This window comes from Colobus angolensis, unplaced genomic scaffold (genome assembly GCF_000951035.1).
Source record: "Colobus angolensis palliatus isolate OR3802 unplaced genomic scaffold, Cang.pa_1.0 Scaffold68, whole genome shotgun sequence".
NCBI lineage: Eukaryota > Metazoa > Chordata > Mammalia > Primates > Cercopithecidae > Colobus > Colobus angolensis.
Window position 1 is genome coordinate 7,841,840 of NW_012120487.1, and position 23,222 is coordinate 7,865,061.

The 23,222-nt window shown below is 45.7% G+C and overlaps 1 protein-coding gene across 2 annotated transcripts in view; it reads left to right on the forward strand.

Annotated features, from left to right (window-relative positions):
• MROH7 (maestro heat-like repeat family member 7) overlaps nucleotides 1-23,222 on the forward strand; it is a 75,928-nt gene that overhangs the window by 2,893 nt on the left and 49,813 nt on the right. Inside the window, exons 2-3 of one of the 2 annotated variants that reach the window (XM_011926348.1) lie at nucleotides 7,739-7,773; nucleotides 8,639-9,943. The exons of the other annotated variant lie outside the window; for it this stretch is intronic. Of the exons in view, the coding sequence (XP_011781738.1) occupies nucleotides 8,713-9,943 (1,231 nt within the window). The 5' untranslated portion in view covers nucleotides 7,739-7,773; nucleotides 8,639-8,712. The remainder of the gene's footprint in view (nucleotides 1-7,738; nucleotides 7,774-8,638; nucleotides 9,944-23,222) is intronic. 2 annotated transcript variants of the gene reach the window in all.

Below are 23,222 nucleotides of genomic sequence, written 5' to 3' on the forward strand. Positions count from 1 at the left end.
CTCTGTCACCAAGTCTGGAGTGCAGTGGCATGATTTTGGCTTACTGCACCCTCTGCCTCCTGGGTTCAAGCGATTTTCCAGCCTCAGCCTCCTGAGTAGCTGGAATTACAGGTGCCCCCACCATGCCTGGATAATTTCTGTATTTTTAGTAGAGATAAGGTTTCACCATGCTGGCCAGACTGGTCTCAAGCTCCTAACCTCAGGTGATCTGCCTGACTCAGCCTCCCAAAGTGCTGGGATTACATGCATGAGCCACTGTGCCTAGCCTATTTTTCTTTCTTCTTTTATCTTTTAATGTTAAAAAAAAATAAAAGTAGAGATGAGGTCCCACTATGTTGCCCAGGCTGGTCTAGAACTCCTGGGCTCAACTGATCCTTGGCCTCCCAAAGTGCTGGGATTATAGGCATCAGCCAACATGTCCAGCCAAATAACTTTCTTTTTTCTGAGATGGAGTCACACTCTGTCACCTAGGCTTGTGGCAGGAGTACGGTGGTGCAATCTCAGCTCAATGCAACCTTTGCCTCCCAGATTCAAGCAATTCTCATGCCTCAGCCTCCCTAGTAGCTGGGACTACAGGCACCTGTCACCATACCTGGCTAATTTTAAAATTTTTAGTAGAGACGGGGTTTCACCCTGTTGGCCAAGCTGGTCTTGAACTCCTGGCTTCAAAATATCTGCCTGCTTCAGGCTCCCAAAGTGCTGAGATTACGGGTGTGAGCCACCATGCCCAGCCAAAGCATTTTTACGATGACTGCTTTGAAATCCTTGTCAAAAATTCCAACATCTGATTCATCTCAGTGTTAATGTTGGTTGGTTGTCTTAAGATGAGATTTTCCTAGTTTTTGGTATGAGTGATTTTTACTGCATCTTTGACATCTCAGGTATTACAATAATATATATTTTTTCTTTTTTCTGAGACAAAGTCTTGCTCTGTCATCCAAACTGGAGTGCAGTGGTAGTGGTGCAATCTTGGCTCACTGCAACCTCCACCTCCCAGGTTCAAGCGATTCTCCTGCCTCAGCCTCCTGAGTAGCCAGGATTACAGGTATGCACCACCATGTCCAGCTAATTTTTTGCATTTTTAGGAGAGACAGGGTTTCACCATGTTGGCCAGGCTTGTCTTGAACTCCTGACCTCAAGTGGTCTGCCTGCCTTGGCTTCCCAAAGTGCTAGGATTACAGGTGTGAGTCACCGTGTTAAGGTTTAGCTTGTAGGTTCTGGCTTACTTTTGTGGACTGTAGCTCCAGTGATTTTTCTTTTTTCTTTTCTTTTCTTTTCTCTTCTCTTCTCTTCTCTTTTCTTTTTTTTTGAGACAAGTTCTCTCTCTGTTGCTCAGGCTGGAGTGCAACAGCAAAATCTTGGCTCACTGCAGCTTTGCCTCCTGGGCTCAAGCAATTCTCCTGCCTCAGCCTCCCAAGTAAGCTGGGACTACAGGCGCACACCACCGCACCTGGATAATTTTTGTATTTTCTGTAGGGATGGGGTTTTGCTGTGTTGCCCAGGCTGGTCTTGACCTCCCGAGCTCAAATTATCCACCTGCCTCTGCTTCCCAAAGTGCTGGGATACAGGCATGAGTCACCGCATGCAGCCAAAAGCTATTTTAAAGTAGAGAAGTTCTTGGCACTGTTCCGTACTCTGACAGTCCTGGCATAGGCCTGGTCTCCAGTGATACTTATGAGTCCTCATTTGCTTCATTTTTCTGGTAGTGCTGGGGCTACTGTTTATTCCTGCTGGTGCTGCCTGCAGAGGTAGAAGGCACTTCCCTGGGCCACTTGTTATCACTGGAGTGGGTGGGGGAGGCCAGAAGATGTCAGGTCTGGTAAAATGTCTGATGCTGGGTGGAGGGCCCAGAGATCCAGGGTTCTGCTGACATTGCCACTGCGGGTTGGATTGGTCTGTCACTGCTCCAGGTATGGAGAAGGGATTGAGGCTCCCTACTGGAAGACCCTCTCTGTTGGGCTTCTTCTTTCCTGGTCTTTTGGCTGGAGAGAGCAGGTTTTTCTTCTACTTTTTGAGTATGTGTTTATGCTGTCAGTAGATCTGTGTGGCAGGCTTCTTCGGGTTATGTGAGTGATAAAACGAAAGCTCCAGGGAACTCACCATAGTGTCAGCCTTCAAGTCCTGAGATGCCTAGTCAGTCACTGCCTTCTTTCCAGCCGTCAGAGTCCTTTTATGGTTATCTGTTGAACTGTTTCCAGAGTATTTAGTTATTTTTAGAAGGGAAGAACAGAGAAAAGTGAATTGACAACCTGTCTATTACATGCATTAAAAAACATTGTGGTATAATGCACCCACCATAAAGCTGACCATTAGTGGCAATTAGTGTGTTCTTAAGGTTGCGCAACCATCATTACTATCAGACATTGTTCTGGTCCAGAAGGAAACCCTATACCCATTAAACAGTCGCTTCCCATTCCCTGCTTTCCCCTTCCCCTGGCAACCTCTCTCTGTCCTGCTTTAATCTACTGTCTCTGTAGATTTGACTATTCTGGATATTGTAGATAAGTGGAGTCTGTAATATGTGGTCTTTTGTGATCAGCTACTTTCACCTAGCATAATGTTTTCAAAGTTTATCCATGTTTAGCATGCATGAGTACTTCGTTCTTTTTAGTGGCTGAATAAGCCACTGTATGGACATACCATATATTGTATCCATTAATCAGTATGTGGCTATTTGGGCTGTTTCCACCTTTGGCTCTCATAAGCCTTAGCGCCCGGCTGGCAGTGTCTTTTGAAGCAAAAAAGTTTTAAATATTGCTGATGTCCAATTTATCTATATTTTTCTTTTGTTGCTTGTGCTTTTGGTGTCATGTCTAAGAAACCATTGCCAAATCCAAGATCATGAACGTTTACTCCTATGTGTTCTTCCAAGAGTTTTATAGTTTTACTCTTCTATGTAGGTCTTTAATGCATTTTGAGTTAATTTTTGTATAGAATGTGGGATAGGAGGCTAGGTGCAGTGGCTCTTGCCTATAATCGCAGCACTTTGTGGTGGCTGAGGCAGGAGGATCACTTGAGGTCAGGAGTTTGAGATCAGCTTGGTCAACATGGTGAAACCCTGTCTCTACTTTAAAAAAAAGGCCAGGCGTGGTGGTTCATGCCTGTAATCCCAGCACCTTGGCAGGCCAAGGCGGGTGGATCACCTGACATCAGGAGTTTGAGACCAACCTGACCAATATGATGAAACCCCGTCGCTTCTAAAAATACAAAAATTAGCTGGGCCTGGTGGCATGCACCTGTAATCCCAGCTACTCAGGAGGCTGAGACAGGAGAATCACTTGAACCCGGGAGGCGGAGGTTGCAGGGAGCCAAGATTGTGCCGTTGCACTCCAGCCTGGGCAATAAGGGCGAAACCCTGTCTTAAAAAAAAAAATTATCTGGGTTTGGTGGTAGGCCCCTGTAGGCCCAGTTACTTGAGAGGCTGAGGCAGGAGAATCGCTTGAACCTGGGAGACGGAGTTTGCAGGGAGCCGAGATTGCGCCATTGCACTCCAGCCTGGGCGACAGGGTAAGACTCCATCTCAAAAAAAAAAAAAGATAATGTGGGTTAGGAGTTCAGCTTTATTCTTTTGCATGTCAATATCCAGCTGTTCCACTGCCATTTGTTGAAAAGACTATTCTTTTTAAATATAAAATTTATTTAATTATTTTATTATTATTGTTTTTGAGATAGAGTCTCATTATGTTGCCCAGGCTGGTCCAGGCTGGTCTTGAACTCCTGGGCTCAAGTGATCTTCCCACTTCAGCCTCCCAAAGTGCTGAGATTATAGACATGAGCCGCCTACTGAAGAGACTATTCTTTCCCTATTAATGGAGGAGTTATCACCCTTGTCAAAAATCATTTGACCATGTATGCATGGATTTATTTCTGGACTTGCAATTCTATCCCGTTAGTCTATATATTTATCCTTATGTCAGTACCACACTGTTGCATGCAATTTTATTTATTTATTTATTTATTTGAGATGGAATTTCGCTCCTGTTGCCCAGACTGGAGTGCAATGGCACCATCTCAGCTCACTGCAACCTCCGCCTCCCAGCTTCAAGCAACTCTCCTCCCTTAGCCTCCCAAGTAGCTGGGATTACAGATGTGTGCTGCCATGCCTGGCTAATTTTTTGTATTTTAGTAAAGACAGGGTTTCGCCATGTTGGCCAATCTGGTCTCGAACTCCTGACCTCAGGTGATCCACCCAGCTCGGCCTCCCAGAGTGCTGGGATTATAGGTGTGAGCCACCGTGCCTGGTCTGCATTCAGTTTTAAAGGAAGATCTCTATGGCTTACTTTGGAAAATGGTTTGTTGGAAGCTGGCCTAGATACAGGGACCCCTGTTGAGTAAGCAATTCCAAGATCCAGCCCCAAAACAATGGGAACTGGAATAGGGTCTGGTAGTGGTGATGAAGAAATGGGAAGAGATTTCAGAGCTATTCTGGAGCCAGAATGAGCAGAACTTGGCTAAAATTGGGTGCGGCAAGTGAGAAAGAGAGCACTCAAGAAGGATGTTGTTTCCGAAGGCTTGGATGATAGACGGTGCCAGGTCCTTGCAATGGAGGAGAATAGAAGAGTCCTATTTGGGGGAAAAATGGAGAGTCTGTTTTGAATGCTCTGGGTCTGAGGTGTCCCAATCTCAGGTGTTCTGTGTGTGCACACGTGTGTGTGTGTATATGTACTTGTACAAGTGCCTAATACATTCCAGACTCTTACATCTGATAACAGTGTGTTCTCAATGATGAACTGGACAATCTATTGATAGTTCCACCCCTGAAGGCTCTAGCAACCCTTGTCCAGGGCCTGGAAGGGTTAATTGAGGTGGAGAAAGGAGGATGGCAATTGGTCAATGATTCTCTCTGTCTTAGACAACACTAGCTGTTTTATGGCTGTGCTCTGCCCTTTCCATTTGGGGCCCCAGGATTGTAGGGCAAAGGCCAATAGGCAGTTTGTGGCTGTCAGCAGGAAGTAGTGAGCTCCTTTAGCTCCTGTAGATCCCACCCAAGCCCCTCAACAGCCATGGCTCCTCCTAATGCACAGTGTCCGTTTGGTATAGGGCAAGCCATGGGCTACCCCAGTCACTGCCAGGCAGCTCTGAAGCCTTGCCTGTCTGTTGCAGGAGGGAGGAGGAGTATTGAGGGCAGGGCAGCTGGGGTTGAGATCTGTGGCCTTCTGCCCAGTGACCTGGCATTGTGCATATGCTGGGTTGCTGGGGTAGAGATGAAGTCTTTCTTCCTCAGCCCAAACAAGTTAGGTCTTTGAAGATCTTACTCACTGCCTCGTAGGCTGCAACAGCCATATTTTCCAGGTTGAAAATGCCTCCCTTTGGTAACTACGGTCCGTGTGTGTGCATGTGGCACGTTTACACATGGGCGGGAGAGATCATTAAGGGAAGATTCACGCTCCTCAAGTAAAAAGAGACAAAATTATGGACATGAAATTAAGTACAGGGCTTTGGAAAGGGACTGTGAAATCAAGGAACAGAGTTTACATTCAGGGTAAAATTGCCTCTGATGCTGAGGGTAAGTGAGCATTTCTTGCTTCCAAGGCAGATGCAAAGCTGTGCAGGAACTGCTTGCTTGGAATGAAGGCAACTTCCACAGGGTGCTGAGTGCCTTTTTCCTCTCTGCCCACAGTGCCTGGCAGAGAGGACTAAAACAAGTAGCTACCATTTAGGTAAGGGCTTTGGTGGGCCATGTACTCCATGCCAGGCACTGTAACTACAATCACCCCTGTGGAAGGCTTTCCAGATGGGGGGGACAAGGACCAGAGGGGAAAAGTCTCTTGCCCAAGGTCACCTAGACTAGCAGAGGTTGAGCTGGGCTTTAAACTCAGGACTACATGAACACAAATCTATGGTCTTTCCAAAGCCACGCTATAAAGATACACAGCAAAATTTGTGGAGTGAGTAAATGATTCACTGAATGAGTTAGCACATGAATGAATGATAAATGAAGAAATGATGAGTTAGTGAAAGAATACATCATCAAGTGAAGAAGACTCTCCCCTCACCACCCATTGCCCTTCTCTTATTTCCTCCTCTCCCTCCCCCTGGCCTTCCTCTTCCCTCTCCTCTTTACTGCCTCTTGTCTTCTCCCTTATCCCTCCCTTGTCTTCTCTTACTTCTCCTTTCTTCCTTCTTCTCTTCCCTCTTGCCTTTCTCTCTTCTCCCTTCCTTCCTTGTTCCTCTCTTGTCCCCCTACTTTCCTTACCACTGTTTAGTATTTCTCCCTATGCACGTTCATCGCCATCCCGCTTTGTTTTTGAGTCAAGGTGTCACTTTGTCACTCAGGCTGGAATGCAGTGGTGCGATCACAGCTCACTGTAGACTCAACCTCCTGGGCTCAAGTGATCCTCCCACCTTAGCCTCCTGAGTAGCTGAGACCGCAGGCACATGCCACCACACCCGGTTAATTTGTGTATTTTTTTTTGTAGAGAGTGTCTCATTATGTTGTCCAGGCTGGTCTCAAACTCCTGGACTCAAACAATCCTCCCGCCTTGGCCTTCCAAAGTCCTGGGATTACAGGCATGAGCCCCTGCACCCAGTTGCACTCCCTATTTCTTGCATTTTTTTTTTTCCTCTTCCGCAGCTGTCTCATCTCCCTGGCCCTTCCCCCACCACCACTGTGTGGTTCTGTCCTCACCCCTTGCCAAAAGAAATTAAAAACAAAACAGGCCGGGCGTGGTGGCTCAAGCCTGTAATCCCAGCACTTTGGGAGGCCAAGACGGGCGGATCACGAGGTCAGGAGATCGAGACCATCCTGGCTAACACTGTGAAACCCCGTCTCTACTAAAAAATACAAAAAACTAACCGGGCGAGGTGGCGGGCGCCTGTAGTCCCAGCTACGGGAGGCTGAGGCAGGAGAATGGCATAAACCCGGGAGGCGGAGCTTGCAGTGAGCTGAGATCCGGCCACTGCACTCCAGCCCGGGTGACAGAGCGAGACTCCGTCTCAAAAAAAACAAAACAAAACAAAACAAAAACTACAAACAAAGAAGAGAGAAAAATAATGAAATAACACAAACGGGCATTGCACATTTACTGGTGTCAGGTGCTATACTAGACATTAGAAATTGGCAGAGAACAAGGCAGATGCAGTTTCTGCATCAGTGGACCTCATCGGCTAGTGGGGAAGCCAGATACTGTGAGCCAAGAGATGGGAAGGAACAAGGTGGCCTGAGAACTTTCAGGTGGCCCCCACCTGTCTAGGGGACCTGGAAGTCTCTTAGCATTTGAGCTGAAACCTGAAAGGGTGAAGCAGCAGGCATTAGCTGAGGAAGGGGAGTGGAGATGGATGCCCAGCAGATGGAAGACCCAGACCTAACTGGGAGAGCCTTCCTCTTTGGAGGAAGTCAAAGGAACCCTGCAAGGGTGGAATGGAAAAGGAAAGGGATATATGGAGGGGCAAAAAGGGTGAAAAGGGGCTTGGGACCAGATACAGAAGGGCCTTTTGGGTCTGCTAACAACTGGAGGACTCTATCCTAAAGATAACGGGAAGCCGTGGAGGGGTTTACCAGGGGATGGCTTAGAGATGGTGCTGGCTGCCCAGAGGGCCAGTGGGGTGAGTGGCCTTCCTCTCTTTGACCTTCACTTCCTCATGTATAAATATTTAACTTACTCTGTGTGTGTGTGTGTGTGTGTGTGTGTAGTGGGGAGCTTGTTAACAGATGTGCATGCCTGGCCTGTGGACTGTGCAGTAAGTGTTGATAAAGGCACTCTTCCCTGACTTGATTTCCTTCTGCATCTCCTCCCAGGGGCCCACTCCTGCTTAAAAACACCGTGCATGCAGGTGAGCTGTCCCTATGATTCCCACAGGGAGGGTGGCCCCAGATTGAGGGTGGGGGTGGTGGGAGGACTGGGGAGTTCATCCAGCAGTTAGATTGCTGCGTTGAGGCAGGTGTTTGACAGCTGCCCCATGGTCTCCACATAGCCCACTTCACCCAGAACAGGCAAACTGTTAAGGCTATAGGCAGCTTTGCCAGGGTTGCTCTGAGAACCTAGTGCCATGGGTACTGGCAGAGTAGTTCTAGCAACTTACGAGTTTGTCTCTGGCTTGGAGCACCCCAATCTTGCAAGCCTCAGGGCTCCTTGTTGGTGCACTTAGGTTACCCTGTCGCATGTGGCCAGCTGGAAGTGGGGTAACTCATAACGAGGCTCTTCCTTCCCTTTTTCTGCCTTAAAGTAGAAGAGATTCCTCATTTGGCTGTGTGTAAGCTTCCAATTGTGTAACTGGCACTGGGCTAGGAGCTGGGGTTGCCCCAGGGGCGAAGGTATACACAGTTTTTGTCATTGCAAAGTTCATCTCTAGCAAGAGCTAGACCACTAAATGAGTCACTGGAATGAAATGTGCTGAGTATTTTGCTAGAAGTAGGATTAAGCAAAGGATAATGAGAATTACCCCCATGCAATTTCACAAGCTGAGGGGATTGAGTTTGTTCAGGATCATGAGCCAGGAGGGAGCAGGTTGTGGTCAAAGAATGGAACTGAGAGACCGCGGAGGCAAGTGGCAAGTGATGGGATGGAAAGGTGGGCTGGGCACAGTCACCAGGACCTTGTAAGTCACAGCAAGGGGCTTTCATCCTAAGAATAGTGGGAGCCCTGGAAAAGCCTTAACAGGTGTGGTATGGCTGCATTTGTCTTTTCTCTCTCTCGAGACTGCTTCTGGGAGCGTGACAGTTGGCTGCTGGAGAGAAAGGGGCACTGGCATTGAGAGATCTCCAGACTGGACATGGCCCTGAGTCCAGGGGATAACCTGGTCTTCCATGAAGACCCAAAGATGACACCAAGTCTCCCCTCCTGTGGGACCCCAGGATTAGGGTCTGGTACCATCCCTCGGCCCCACCCAGACACGGCTCATGTGCCTATGTTGAATCTACTCCCAAGTCCTGGCTTGGCTCTTGTTCCAGATCTTAATCCTTCTCTGAGTCCCGTCTCAGGGGAGGCCTCGGGCCTGGTGCCTGAAAACACCCCCAGACCTGATGACAGCAGGGCCATAACTCCAGCCTCCCTCCAGATCACCAGTTCTTGCTCTGGTGAAGCACTGGACCTGGATTCCGTGGATGTCTCAAGGCCTGAATCACAGGGGCACCTCTGTCCAGCCTCAAACCCCATTCTGAGTCCTAGCTCTACTGAGGCCCCTAGTCTGAGCTCCGGGAACCACCCTCAGTCAAATTCTGAAGATGCCTTCAAGTGCCTCTCAAGTAAGATTTTTGAGTTGGGTCAGAGAAACTCCAACCCTTCTAGGCATGAATTAAACCCATTTATAAGGCACCATTCCAGAGAAGGCCTGGTTCTGGGCCACTGCATCTTTAGGCCAAGCTCAAAAGCACTCCTTATTCCAGCCTCCAACTCTTCTCTCGACCTTGACTCCAATCCATTGCTCAACATGGGCTCAAGAAACACCTCCAAGCTGAACCTGAATGTAGCTCCAGATTCTTGTGGGACCCTCATCCCAGACACAAACGAGACCATCCCTTTGGCTTCACATAACATCTCTGGGTCTGTTTCAAAAGGAGCCTTTAGTACCACCTGGAGCACAAGTTCCCAGGGAACCATGAATGTGGCTTCCACCAGCCACCCCAGATCTGATTTGAACATGACCATCACTCAAGCCTCATATGTGACCCTGATTCGTGGCTCCAGTGATGGTATCAGCCTCCATTCCAGCACCCATGGGCCCAACTCCACCGTCTCTCCACCCTCATGCATGACTCTAATCCTGGGTTCCAATGAGACTCTGAGCCTGGACTCCAGCCTCGTGTTCAGCGACACCTCCACCTTGACACTGAGCAGTCAGCAAGATGATGCCAAGGACAACAGCATCCACACTGTACCCCTGGAGGAGAATCTGGAGAGTCGGAGTGAGATGGCCAGCATTAAGGTGGGCCAGTTCCCGCTGGGACTCCCCACCTCCAACCCCGCAGGCGAGGACGCCATGACCTTGCAAGGCATCCCTGAGGGTAAGGCCAGGGTCGCAGTCCTAGAAAAAGCACTGTCCTGGAGGAATTCTGTCTTCAGACTCGTAGGGCAGGGAGAGGAGAAGGAAGGAAGGAAGGGGACAGCAGGCAGTTGATAACATGTGATCTATTAATTCTATACTAGACATCTAATAATCGGCCTCTGCTAGCAATGTGACTTGGGACAAGCTACTTAATCTCCCTGAGCTTCAACTTCCTTAACTGTAATATCAGTATACAGCCGAGTGCAGTGGCTCACGCCTGTAATCCCAGCACTTTGGGAGGCTGAGGCAGGTGGATCATCTGAGTTGGGAGTTTGAGAGCAGCCTGGCCAACACGGTGAAACCCCGTCTCTACTAAAAATACAAAGAATTAGCCAGGCATGGTGGCGCATGCCTGTAATCCCAGCTACTCGGGAGGCTGAGGCAGGAGAATTGTTTGAACCTGGGAGGCAGAGGTTGCAGTGAGCTGAGATCTCGCCATTGCACTTCAGCCTGGGCAATAAGAGCAAAACTCGTCTAAAAAAAAAAAAAAATCACTGTATAATAATACTTCGACTCTGTCCAAATGATAAGTCTATTGTATCAACAGACTATCCCTTCCATTCAAAATGTATGTCTCTTTCTTCCTTGATACATTTCAGACCTGGCTTCTCAGGTCTGAGCAAGGCCTTGGGGTCCTGTCTGGAACCTGTGCCTCCCCCTTGATATGTAGGATTTCCGTAAATTAATCCCCTGTCAGTTTCTGATGCTGTAAATATCTTTTCTTAATCAATTTTTATTTGTCCATTCACCAATACTGTATTAAGATTTTTTAAAAAGGACCATGGTTTTGTAAGTAGGTGTTCATATCTAATGAGAATCCCTTTTTTTTTTTTTGAGAGGGAGTCTCATTCTGCAGCCCAGGCTGGAATGCAATGGCTCGATCTCGTCTCACTGTAACCTCTGCCTCCTGAGTTCAAGTGATTCTCCTGCCTCAACCTCTTGAGTAGCGGGAATTAGAGGTGCCCACCACTCTACCCAGCTAATTTTTATATTTTTAGCAGAGACAAGGTTTCGCCATGTTGGTCAGGCTGGTCTTGAACTTCTGACCTCAGGTTAGCTATTAGTAAGTAACATTTTATTTTATTTTTTGAGACAAAAGTCTCACTCTGTTGCCCAGGCTGGCGTTCAATGGTGCGATCATAGCTCCCTGCAGCTTCGAATTCCTGGACTCAGGAGACCCTCCTGCCTCAGCCTCCCAAGTAGCTAGGACTACAGGTGCACACCGCACCACCACACCTGAGTAATTTTATTTTTTATGTTTTGCAGACATGGAGCCTTGCTATGTTGCCCAGGCTGGTCTTGAACTCCTGGCCTCAAGCTATCCTGCCAGCTTGTCCTCCCAGAGCTCTGGGACTACAGGCATATTCTACCACGCCCAGCCTCTGCACATTTTAGAATGCACTTCTAGGGTTTCTTAGGGATTTTTTTAGGGCCTCAAAAAAGTTTTGCTGGCATTTTTAAAAGAATGTTATCAACTTATTTACCAATTCATGTTTTCCTTTACATAGGATATATGCTTTACTAGGATTTAAAAAATTCTTCTTAGAAGTCTAGTGCACCCTGGGATGGGTTAATCGTAGATACTTTACAGTTTTTTTTTTTTTTTTTTTTAGGTGGAGTCTTGCTCCGTCACCCAGGCTGGAGTGCAATGGCGCGATCTCCACTCGCCACAACCTCCGCCACCTGGGTTCAAGTGATTCTCCTGCCTCAACCTCCCGAGTAGCTGGGATTATAGGTACGTGCCACCACGGCCGGCTAATTTTCTGTATTTTTAGTAGAGATGGGGTTTCACCATGTTGGCCAGGATGGTCTCTTTAACTCCTGACCTCGTGATCTGCCCACCTTGGCCTCCTAAAGTGCTGGGATTGCAGGCATGAGCCACCGTGCCCAGCCTATAGTATCTTATTTTCTAGTAAAATTTTTACTTGGTATTGATGATGCTGGTGATCTAGAGGAACTTTTTTTTTTGCAAGTTTTTCTTTTTTTGAAAAAACTTTGTGGAAATATAACTGTAAATACAATTTGCTCTTTTAAAGTATGTAATTTAATGGCTTTTTATATACACAGAATTGTGCAACCATCACCACAATCAATTTTAGAACATTTTCATCATCCCTAAAAGAAACCCTGCACCCCTTAGACATCATCCTCAACCCATGCCAGCTCTCAATCCAGCCCTGGGCAATCACTAGACTACTTTTTGTCTCTATAGTTCACCTATTTTGGACATTTTATATAAATAGAATCAGGTAATATGTCATCCTTTGTGACTGTCTTCTTTCACTTAGCAGAAGGTATTCAAGGTTCATCCTCTTTGTAGCATGTATCAGTACTTCATTCCTTGTTATGGCTAACTAATATTCCATATATAGACACACCACATTTTTATTTTTTTTGTTTTTTGTTTTTTTTTTTGAGACGGAGTCTTGCTCTGTTGCCCAGGCTAGAGTGCAGTGGCCGGATCTCAGCTCACTGCAAGCTCCGCCTCCCGAGTTTACGCCATTCTCCTGCCTCAGCCTCCGGAGTAGCTGGGACTACAGGTGCCCGCCACCTCGCCCGGCTAGTTTTTTTGTGTTTTTAGTAGAGACGGGGTTTCACCGTGTTAGCCAGGATGGTCTCGATCTCCTGACCTCGTGATCCGCCCGTCTCGGCCTCCCAAAGTGCTGGGATTACAGGCTTGAGCCACCGCGCCCGGCCTACATTTTGTTTATGTTAGTTGATTGCCATTTGGGTTGTTTCTATCTTTTGGCTATTTTATTTTGTGTTTTTTTGGGACAGGGTCTCACTCTGTCACCCAGGCTGGAGCGCAGTGGCATGATCTCGGCTCACTGCAACCTCCACCTCCCAGGCTGAAGCAATCCTCCCACCACAGCCTCCCAAGTGGCTAGGACCACAGGCATGCACCACCACACCTAGCTAACTTTTGTATATTATGTAGAGGCAGGGTCTCACTATGTTGCCCAGGCTGGTCTTGAACTCCTGGGATCAAGCAATCCTCTCTCCTTAGCTTCCCAAAGTGCTGGCATTACAAGCATGAGCCACCATGCCTGGCCAATTTACTAATATTTTGCTTCTATTCTGTTGATTGCCTTTTCATTTTCTTGATGGTGTCCTTTGAAACACAAAAGTTTTAAATTTTGACATTGCCCAATTTGTCTAATTTTTCTTTTATTGTTTGTGCTTTTGGTGTCATATTTAAAGAAACCATTGCCTAGTCCAAGATCATGAAGATTTATGCCCATGTTTTCTTCTAAGAGTATAATAATGTTAGCTCTTACCTTTAGGTCTTAGGTACAATTTGTGCTAATTTTTGTTTATGGTGTGAGGTGGGGGTTCAGCTTCATTATTTTGCATGTGGATGTTCAGTTATTATTGTCATATAATTCACAAGCCATATAATTCAACCATTTAAAATGTGTCAGCTGGGCGTGGTGACCCATGCCTGTAATTCCAGCACTTTGGGAGGCTGAGGCAGGTGGATCACTTGAGGTCAGGGGTTCAAAACCAGCCTGGTCAACATGGTGACCAGGTGAAACGCTATCTCTACTAAAAATACAAAAAATTAGCTGGGGCTGGATGCAGTGGCTCATGACTGTAATCTCAATACTTTGGGAGGCTAAGGCGAGCAGATCACGAGGTCAGGAGTTTGAGACCAGCCTGACCAACATGGTGAAATCCCGTCTCTACTAAAAATACAAAAATTAGCTGGGCGTGGTGGCGTACGCCTGTAATCCCAGCTACTCAGGAGGCTGAGGCAGGAGAATTGCTTGAAACTGGGTGGCAGAGGTTGCAGTGAGCCAAGATTACTCCACTGCAGCCTGGATGATGGAGTGAGACTTTGTCTCAATAAATAGATTAATTAATTAATTAAATTAAAAATAAATAAAAAATAAAAATAAAATGTGTCATTTGCAGAGTGTAGTGGCTCATGCCTATAATCCCAGCATTTTGGGAGGCTGAGGCAGGAGGATTGCTTGAGCCCAGGAGTTCAAGACCAGCCTGGGCAACATAGGAATACCCTGTCTCTACAAAAAACAAAAATAAATTAGCTAGACATGGTGGTGTGTACCTGTGGTCCCAGCTACTCAGGAGACTGAGCTGAGAGGATTGCTTGAGCCCAGGTACTGGAGGCGACAATGAGCTGTGATTGTACCGCTGCCCTTCAGGTTGGACGACAGAGTGAGACCTTGTCTTTTCAAAAAACAAAAACAAAAACAAAACAAAAACAAAACAAAACAAAAAAAAGTGTGATTAAATGGTTTAGGTTTTATTCCATTTTTTAGTGCCTCTGTTTTTGGTGCCATATCCAAGAAATTGTCGCGAAATCCAGTGTCATGAAGATTTTCCCCTGTGTTTTATAGTTTTAGCTCTTAAATTCTTTGAGTTAAATTTTGTATATATATATATAAGGTAAGAGTCCAAATTTATTCTTATTTTTAATTTATTTTATTTATTTATTCTTTGAGACAAAGTCTTGTTCTGATACCCAGGCTGGAGTGCAATGGCATGGTCTCGACTCACTGCAACCTCCACCTCCCAGGTTTAAGCAATTCTCCTGCCTCAATCTCCCGAGTAGCTGGGTCTACCGGCAGCCACCACCACACCTGGCTAATTTTTGTATTTTTAGTAGAGATGAGGTTTCACCATGTTGGCCAGGCTGGTCTCAAACTCTTGACCTCGTGATCTGCCCACCTTGGCCTCCCAAAGCGCTGGGATTACAGGCGTGAGCCACAGTGTCCAGCCCATTTATTTATTTATTTATTTATTTATATGGAGTCTTGCTGTCATCCAGGCTGGAGTGCAATGGTGCCATCTTGGCTCACTGCAACCTCTACCTCCCAGGTTCAAGCCATTCTCCTGCCTCAGCCTCATGCAGCTGGGACTACAGGCATGCATCATCATGCCTGGTTAATTTTTGTGTTTTTAGTAGAGACGGGGTTTAGTAGAGATCATGTTAGTCAGACTGGTCTCCAACTCCTGACCTTGTGATCCACCCATCTCGGCCTCCCAAAGTGCTGGGATTACAGGTGTGAGCCACATTGTCCGGCCTATTTATTTATTTATTTGTTTGTTTTGTTTATTTATTTATTTATTTATTGAGACAGAGTCTTGCTTTGTCATCCAGGCTGGAGTGCAATGGCGCGATCTCGGCTCACTGCAACCTCTGCCTCCCAGGCTCAAGCCATTCTCCTGCCTCAGCCTCATGCAGCTGGGACTACAGGCATGCATCATCATGCCTGGCTAATTTTTGTAGTTCTAGTAGAGACAGAGTTTCACCATGTTGACCAGGCTGGTCTTGAACTCCTGACCTCAAGCAATCTGTCTGCCTCGGCCTTCCAGAGTGCTGGGATTACAGGCGTGAGCCACCACACCCGTCCCAATGTATTCTTTTTTAATTGGAAAGTTTTGTTTTTGTTTTTGTTTTTCCGGCTGAGTGTGGTGGCTCACGCTTGTAATCCCAGCACTTTGGGAGGCTGTGGTGGGCAGATCACCTGAGGTCAGGAGTTCCAGATCAGCCTGGCCAACATGGCAAATCCTCATCTCTACTAAAAATACAAAATCTGCTGGTGTGATGGCACACTCCTGTAATCTCAGCTACTCGGGAGGCTGAGGCAGGAGAATCGCTTGAACCCTGGAGATGGAGGTTGCAGTGAGCTGAGATTGAGCCACTGTACTCCAGCCATGGTGACAGAGCAAGACTCCATCACAAAAAAGAAAAAAAAAGTTTTTTTTTCAGGTTGGGTGTGGTGGCTCATGCCTGTAATCGTAGCACTTTGGGAAGCTGAGGTGGGTGGATCACCTGAGGTCAGGAGTTTGACACCAGCCTGGCCAACATGGTGAAACTCTGTCTCTACTAAAACTACAAAAATCAGCTGATGTGGTGGCCAGGGCCTGTAATCCCAGCTACTCGGGAGGCTCCCGCTTGAACCCGGGAGGCAGAGGTTGCAGAAAGCCAAGATCATGCCACTGCATTCCAGCCTGGGTGACAGAGCGGGACTCTGTCTCAAAGTAAATAAATAAAATAAAATAAAATTAAAATTAAAGAGTTTTTTTTTCCAATTTTTAAATTGTGGTAAAATATACATAACAAAATTTACCATCTAGGGCAGCACAATGACTCATGCCTGTAATATCAGTGCTTTGAGATGCCAAGGCAGGAAGATCACTTGAAGTCAGCAGTTTGGGACCAGCTAAGGTAACAGAGCGAGACTCTGTCTGTATAAAAAACAAAAAAATCCTTACCATCTTTTTTTTTTTTTTTAAGAGATGATCTCACTCTGTTGCCTGGGCTGGAGTACAGTGTCATGATCTTGCCTCACTGCAACCTCCACCTCTGGGGCTCAAGTGATCCTCCTGCCTTAGCCTCCCAAGCAGCTGGGACTACAAGCACATGCCACCACATTTAGCTAATTTTTTTTGCATTTTTAGTAGAGACAGGGTTTCACCATGTTACCCAGGCTGGTCTTGAGCTTCTGCGCTCCAGTGATCCACTGCCTCAGCCTCCCAAAGTGCTGGGATTACAGGCATGAGCCACCATGTCCAGCCAAACCTTACCATCTCAAACATTTTAAAATTATTATTATTTTTTAGGGTCAGGGTCTCACTCTGTCACCCCAGCTGGAGTGCAGTGGGGCGATGATAGCTCACTGCAGTCTCAAACTCCTGGGATCAAGTGATTCTTTCACCTCAGCCTCCCAAGTAGCTACGACTGTAGGCATACACCACCACATCTAGCTAATTTTAATATTTTGTAGAGACGAGACCTCTCTATGTTGCCCAGGCTGGTCTTGAACTCCTGGCTCAAGTGATCCTTCTGCCTTGGGTTCCCCAAGTGCTGGGATTTCAGGCATGATCCACCACACCTGGCCCTATCTTAACCTTTTTTTTTTTTTTTTTTTTTTTGAGATGGAGTCTCACTCTGTTGCCCATGTTGGAGTGCAGTGGTATGATCCTAGCTCACTGCAACCTCTGCCTCCCATTTTCAAACAATATTCCTGCCTCAGCCTCCTGAGTAGCTGGGACTACAAGTGTGTGCTACCATGTCTGGCTTATTTTGGTAGTTTTAGTAGAGATGGGATTTTACCTTGTTGGCCAGGCTGGTCTTGAACTCCTGACCTCAGGTGATCCACCTGCCTAAGTCTCCCAAAGTGCTGGGATTACAGGTGTGAGCCACTGTAACTGGCCAGCCATTTTTAAGTGAACAGTTTAATACAGTGGTATTAAATATATTTGTAATGTGCAACTATTGGCACCATTTCTTCTCCATAACTATTTTCATCTTATGAACTTCAAACTCCATATGCATTAAACAATAGCTTCCCATTTTCCAGTCCCCCAGCCCCTAGTCACCACCATTCTACTGTTTCTATAATTTTCGCTACTCTAGGTACCTCATATAACAACTTCATTCTTTTGCATGTGGATAGCCAGTTTTTCTTGCTCTATTTGTTGAAAAAACTGTCCTTTCCCCAGTGAATGTTCTTAGTATTCTTGTCAAAAACAGACTTACCATAAGTGTGTTTATTTCTGGGTACTCTACTTTGTTTCATTGGTCTATATGTCTGTCCTTATGCCAGTATCATGCTGTTTTGATTATTATAGCTTTGTGGTATGTTTTGAAATCAGGAAGTATGAGTCCTTCAGCTTTGTTCTTCTTTCAAGATTGTTTTGGCTTTCAGGGTCAATCTTTGCTTTTTTAATAGGAGCGTTTTGTCCATCAGCTCAGTTTAAAACAATGTCTTTTCAAATCATAGTAGCCTTTTAAAAACTTTTTTGGTGTATAACATGGATCAGTAAAATATGTAAAGTGTGCTAGTCATCTCAAATGTATAGCTTAATGAACATTTATGTAAGTATACACTGTGGTAGCTACCACTCAGATCAAGTCCCAGAAGCCCAGAAGCTTCCCTTATGTCCCTTTTCAATCAGTATCCCTTCTTCTGGGGCAAGATTTCTCAGCTTTGGCACTATTGGTATTTTGTGTTGGGAAATTCTTTGTCGTGTGTGTGTGTGTCTATGTTGGTGGTGGGCATGGGGGTGCTGTTCTGTGCATTATGAGATGCACTCATCCCTGGACTCTACTCAGTAGATGCTAGTAGCAACCTCCCATTGCCACCCTCAAGTTGTAAAAACCAAAATGGTTTCCAGACATTGCTGAATGTTCTATGGGGGGGGGGGGACAACTGCTCTTGGTTGATAATCACTGCCCTGGAGGTGACAATTCCAATTTGCGTCACCATAGACTAGTTTTGCCTATTCTTGAACTTATCGCCAATAGAATACTACTGTATTTACTGTGTGTGTGTGTGTGTGTGTGTGTGTTTTGAGACAGAAGTTCGCTTTTGTTGTCCAGGCTGGAGTGCAATGGTGCGATCTCGGCTCACTGCAACCTGTGCCTCTCAGGTTCAAGTGATTCTCCTGCCTCAGCCTCCTGAGTAGCTGGGATTACAGGCATGCATCACCACGCTCAGCTAGTATTTTGTATTTTAATTTTGATTTATTTATTTATTTTTTGAGATGGAGTCTCACTCTGTTGCCCAGGCTGGAGTGCAATGGCACAATCTCGGCTCACTGCAACCTCCACCTTTGGGGTTCAAGCAATTCTCCTGCCTCAGCCTCCTGAGTAACTGGGATTAGAGGTGTCTGCCATCACACTTAGCTAATTTTTGTTGTTGTTTTTTGTTTGTTTGTTTGTTTTTGTTTGTTTTTGAGATGGATTTTCACTCTCGTTGCCAAGGCTGGAGTGCAATGGCACGATCTAGGCTCACCACAACCTCTGCCTCTGGGTTCAAGCAATTCTCCTGCCTTAGCCTCCTGAGTAGCTGAAATTACAGGTGTTAGCCACCACATCTCGCTAATTTTGTATTTTTGGTAGAGACAAGGTTTCTGCATGTTGGTCAGGCTGGTCTTGAACTCCTGACCTCAGGTGATCCACCTGCCTCGGCCTCCCAAAGTGCCAGGATTACAAGCGTGAGTCACTGCGCCCGGCCATATTTACTGTTTTGACTCTGGCTTCTTTAGCTCAACATTATGTCTGTTGGATTCATCCATATTGTGTATTTCAATAGTAGATTGTTTTTTGTTGTTCTGTAGTATTCCATTGTATGGATATACCGCAGCTTGTTTATTTATTCTGCTGCTGATGGACATTAGAATTTTTCCTATTTTTTGGATGTTATTAATAATGTGGCTGTGAATGTTGTTGACCATGACTTTTGGTGCAGAGATACACTTATTTATCTCAGAGTAGAATTTCTGGGTCATAGTGCAGGCATATTTATAGCTTTAAGAGATACTGCCAAACAGTTTTTCAAAGTGGTAATCTTAGTCTTTTTGTGCTGCCATAACAAAATGCCTGAGACTGAGTAATTTATAAACAACAGGAATTTATTTTCTCACAGTTCTAAAGACTGGAAGTCCAAGATCAAGGCAGCAGCATTTGGTGTCTGGTGAGGGCCTGCTTGCTGTATCCCTACATGGTGGAAGGTGGAAGGACAAAAAGGGGCTGAACTCTGTATGAAGCCTCTTTTATAAAGGCCTTAATCCCATTCTAGATGGTGGAGCCCTCACAATTTGACCACCTCTTAAAGTCTCTGCCTCTTAATACTATTGCATTGGAGATTAAGTTCAACATGAATTTTGAAGGGGACACAAATATTCAAACCACAGCAATGACTGAATTAATTTACGCTTCCACAAACTGTGTGAGTTTCAATTGTTCCACATTCTCACCAACATTTGGCATTATCAGTTAAAAAATTTGTCATCAGGCCGGGTGCAGTGGCTCACGACTGTAATCCCCTCACTTTGGGAGGCCGAGGCAGGTGAATCACCTGAGGTCGGGAGTTCGAGACCAGCCTGACCAATGTGGAGAAATCCTGTCTCTACTAAAATTACAAAAAATTAGCTGGGCATGGTGGCACATGCCTGTAATCCCAGTTACTCAGGAAGATGAGGTAAGAGAATCGCTTGAACCTGGGAGGTGGAGGTTGCAGTGAGCCAAGATTGCACCATTGCACTCCAGCCTGGGCAACAAAAGCGAAACTCCATCTCAAAAAAAAAAGAAAAAAAAAGAGAAAAATAAAAAATAAAAAAATAAAAAATTGTAGTCATTCTAGGGGATTTCTGTCTAGTGATAGTTCATTGTGGTTTTAATTTGCATATCTTGATAACTACCGATGTTAAGCACTTTTTTACATGATTATTGGCAATTCGCATATCCTCTTTTGTGCAGTACCAGTTCAAATATTTTGCGCTTTTTTTTTTTTTTTAATTTCAGAAGGGAACAGCATGTACATTTTGCTCATTTAAAAACATTGGGGTGTCTCTTTTTCTTATTGGTTTGTGGGAATTCTTTATGTAATCTAGATATGAGTTCTTTGTCAGATACATGAATTTTGACTATTTTTTCCGAGTCTGTGGCTTGATGAAACCTTTTATTTATCTTTAAATTAAATTAAATTAAATTAAATTAAAATTTTTTTAAAGAAATGAGGTCTCATTCTGTTGCCCAGGCTGGAGTAGAGTGGAGTGGCACAATCATAGCTCACTGCAGACTCAAACTCCTGGGCTCAAGTGATCCTCCTGCCTCAGCCTCCCAAGTAGGTGGGATTACAGGCGTGTGCCACACGCCTGGCTAATTTTGTATTTTTAGTAGAGACAGGATTTCTCCGTGTTGATCAGGCTGGTTTTGAACTTCTGACCTCAGGTGATCTGCCCACCTCGGCCTCCCAAAGTGCTGGTATTACAGGCATGAACCACCACGTCTGGCCCTGTTCACTTTTATTAACTGTGCTTAGAACAGTACTGGTCATATAGTAGGTACTTAAAAATATTATTTATTTATTTATTTATTTATTTATTTATTTATTTATTTATTTTGAGACAGAGTTTCGCTCTTGTCGCCCAGGCTGGAGTGCAGTGGAGCAATCTCAGCTCACTATAACCTCTGCCTCCTGGGTTCAAGTGATTCTCCTGCCTCAGCCTCTTGAGTAGCTGGGATTACAGGTGCCTGCCACCATGCCCAGCTAATTTCTGTATTTTTAGTAGAGACGGAGTTTCACCACATTGGCTAGGCTGGTCTCGAACTCCTGACCTCAGGTGACCCACCTGCCTTGGCCTCCCAAAGTGCTGATATTACAGGTGTGAGCTGCCACCCTTGGCCTTAAAAATATTTTTTAAATGATTTTTAAAAACCAACCTAGGGCTGGGCATGGTGGCAAAGTACACTCATTGTACTTTTTTTCTAGTCTGATCTGTCTCCTGCAGTCCTCAGCCTTTCTTTGACTTTCCTGTCCTTGATACATTTGAAGATGACAGGCAAGCTATTTTTGTAGGATGTGCCTCAGTTTCAATTTGTCTGATGCTTGCTCATGATTAGATTCAGGGCATGCATTTTTGGCAGGAATAGCACAGAAGTGATGCTGGGTTTTTCTCATTGCGTCCTGTCTGGTGCCTTATAATTTTGATTTGTTCGTTACTGATGCTGTTTGCTTTCATCACTTGAATAGGATGGTTGCTGCCAAGGTTTTCCATTGTGAAGTCAATATTTACCCCTTTGTAGTAAATATCATGTGGTCAGGTACTTTGAAACTATGTGAATATCCCATTCCCATCAAACTTTCAATTTATTTATTTATTTATTAGTATAATATGGACTCAATTAGTTTATTTAATGGGCTATAATCCATTTTCTTAGTTTATATAATGGGCTATAATCCATTTTTTTCATAATTTATTGTGATACTCAAATTTTCCTCAATTTGATCAGTGGAATCGCCTTCAAGCAAACTTTTGTAGAAACCAGCCTGGCCAGCATGGCAAGACCCCTGAACTCTTTCTTTTTTTGAGACGAAATATTGCTCTGTTGCCCAGGCTGAAATGCAGTGGCATAATCTTGGCTCACTAAACCTCTGCCTTGTGGGTTCAAGAGATTCTCCAGCCTCAGCCTCCCTAGTAGCTGTGATTATAGGTGTGCACTACTATGCCCAGCTAATTTTTGTATTTTTAGTAGAGGTGGGGTTTCACCATGTTGGCCAGGCTGGTCTCAAACTCCTGACCTCAGATGATCTACCTGCTTCAGCCTCCCAAAGTGCTGGGATTACAGGCATGAACCACCGTGCCCAGCCCCCATCAGCTCAAAACAAATAAAACAAAAACAACAACAACAACAAAAAAAGCATGCTTTTGTATTCCTTTGACATTTGACATGTCTTTATCATTCAGGTGTCTCAGGTTCATCCTGAGCTTTCCCTGCTTGAGTCCTGGAATCAAACATTTCTCCAAGGAGCCTTGTTCCTTTTAGTGGAGAATGGTGTTTAGAAGCTAAGATCTTGGTGTTCACTACAATTGGGGTATCTGTACTTCTCCATCCTCTAGCATCCTCTGGTGGTCGAGAATCTGAAGTTCCAGGTTTTCATAGGCCCCAGTGACCTTGTCCTCAGAAGGAGAAAGATCCTCTCTCCTTTAACCCCCTTAAATAAAGGACTCTATTGGTCCTGCCCAGTTAAGTTTTCATCCCTGGACCAATCGCTGTGGCTGGTGGCATGGGACACTCTTAGGAGTGGAGCTTGGGTCCCAGGCCCACCCCTATCTGAAGAGTGGATGCTGGGTGTGTCTTCAGGAATCCAGCTTCACTTAGCTACGTGGAATAGGGTGCACACAGGAAAGATGAGGCTCTTTCACTAAAAGAAAGTGAAGAGATTGGGGGCTGACAGAACGGCAGATGCCTCTCATAACAAGTAGGTGTTTAGCTATGAATTATGATAACTGCTGAAAGAAGAGATTCGGACAATGCACGACAAGACCATATTGGCCCTTGCAGAGCCAGAAGGTGGGGGTGGCCTTTCTCAGGACTGGCAGGCAAGCCTAGGCCTGAAGGAGAGCCTTAGCGGGGCAAGGAGGTATGACGAGCAGTGGCCCGGGTAGAGGGAACCACCATGCAAAGGCCCTGAGGGGAAATGTGCCCAGTTCTGGAAGGAAGCTGGTGTGGCCAGAGCATAGTGAGGCGGGCAAGTGGTGGGAGATAGGGCCGCAGAGGAGGGCAGGGCACAACCAACCAGGCAGGGCATTGAAGGCCTCGGCAAGGATGCTGGCTTTGTGCTCAATGAAATGCAGTGTCACTGAAGGGTTTTAGGGAGTGGGTGACATGAGCTGATGTACACTTAAAAGCTCAGTGTAGGCCAGGCGTGGTGGCTCACACCTGTAATCTCAGCACTTTGGGAGGCTGAGACGAGTGG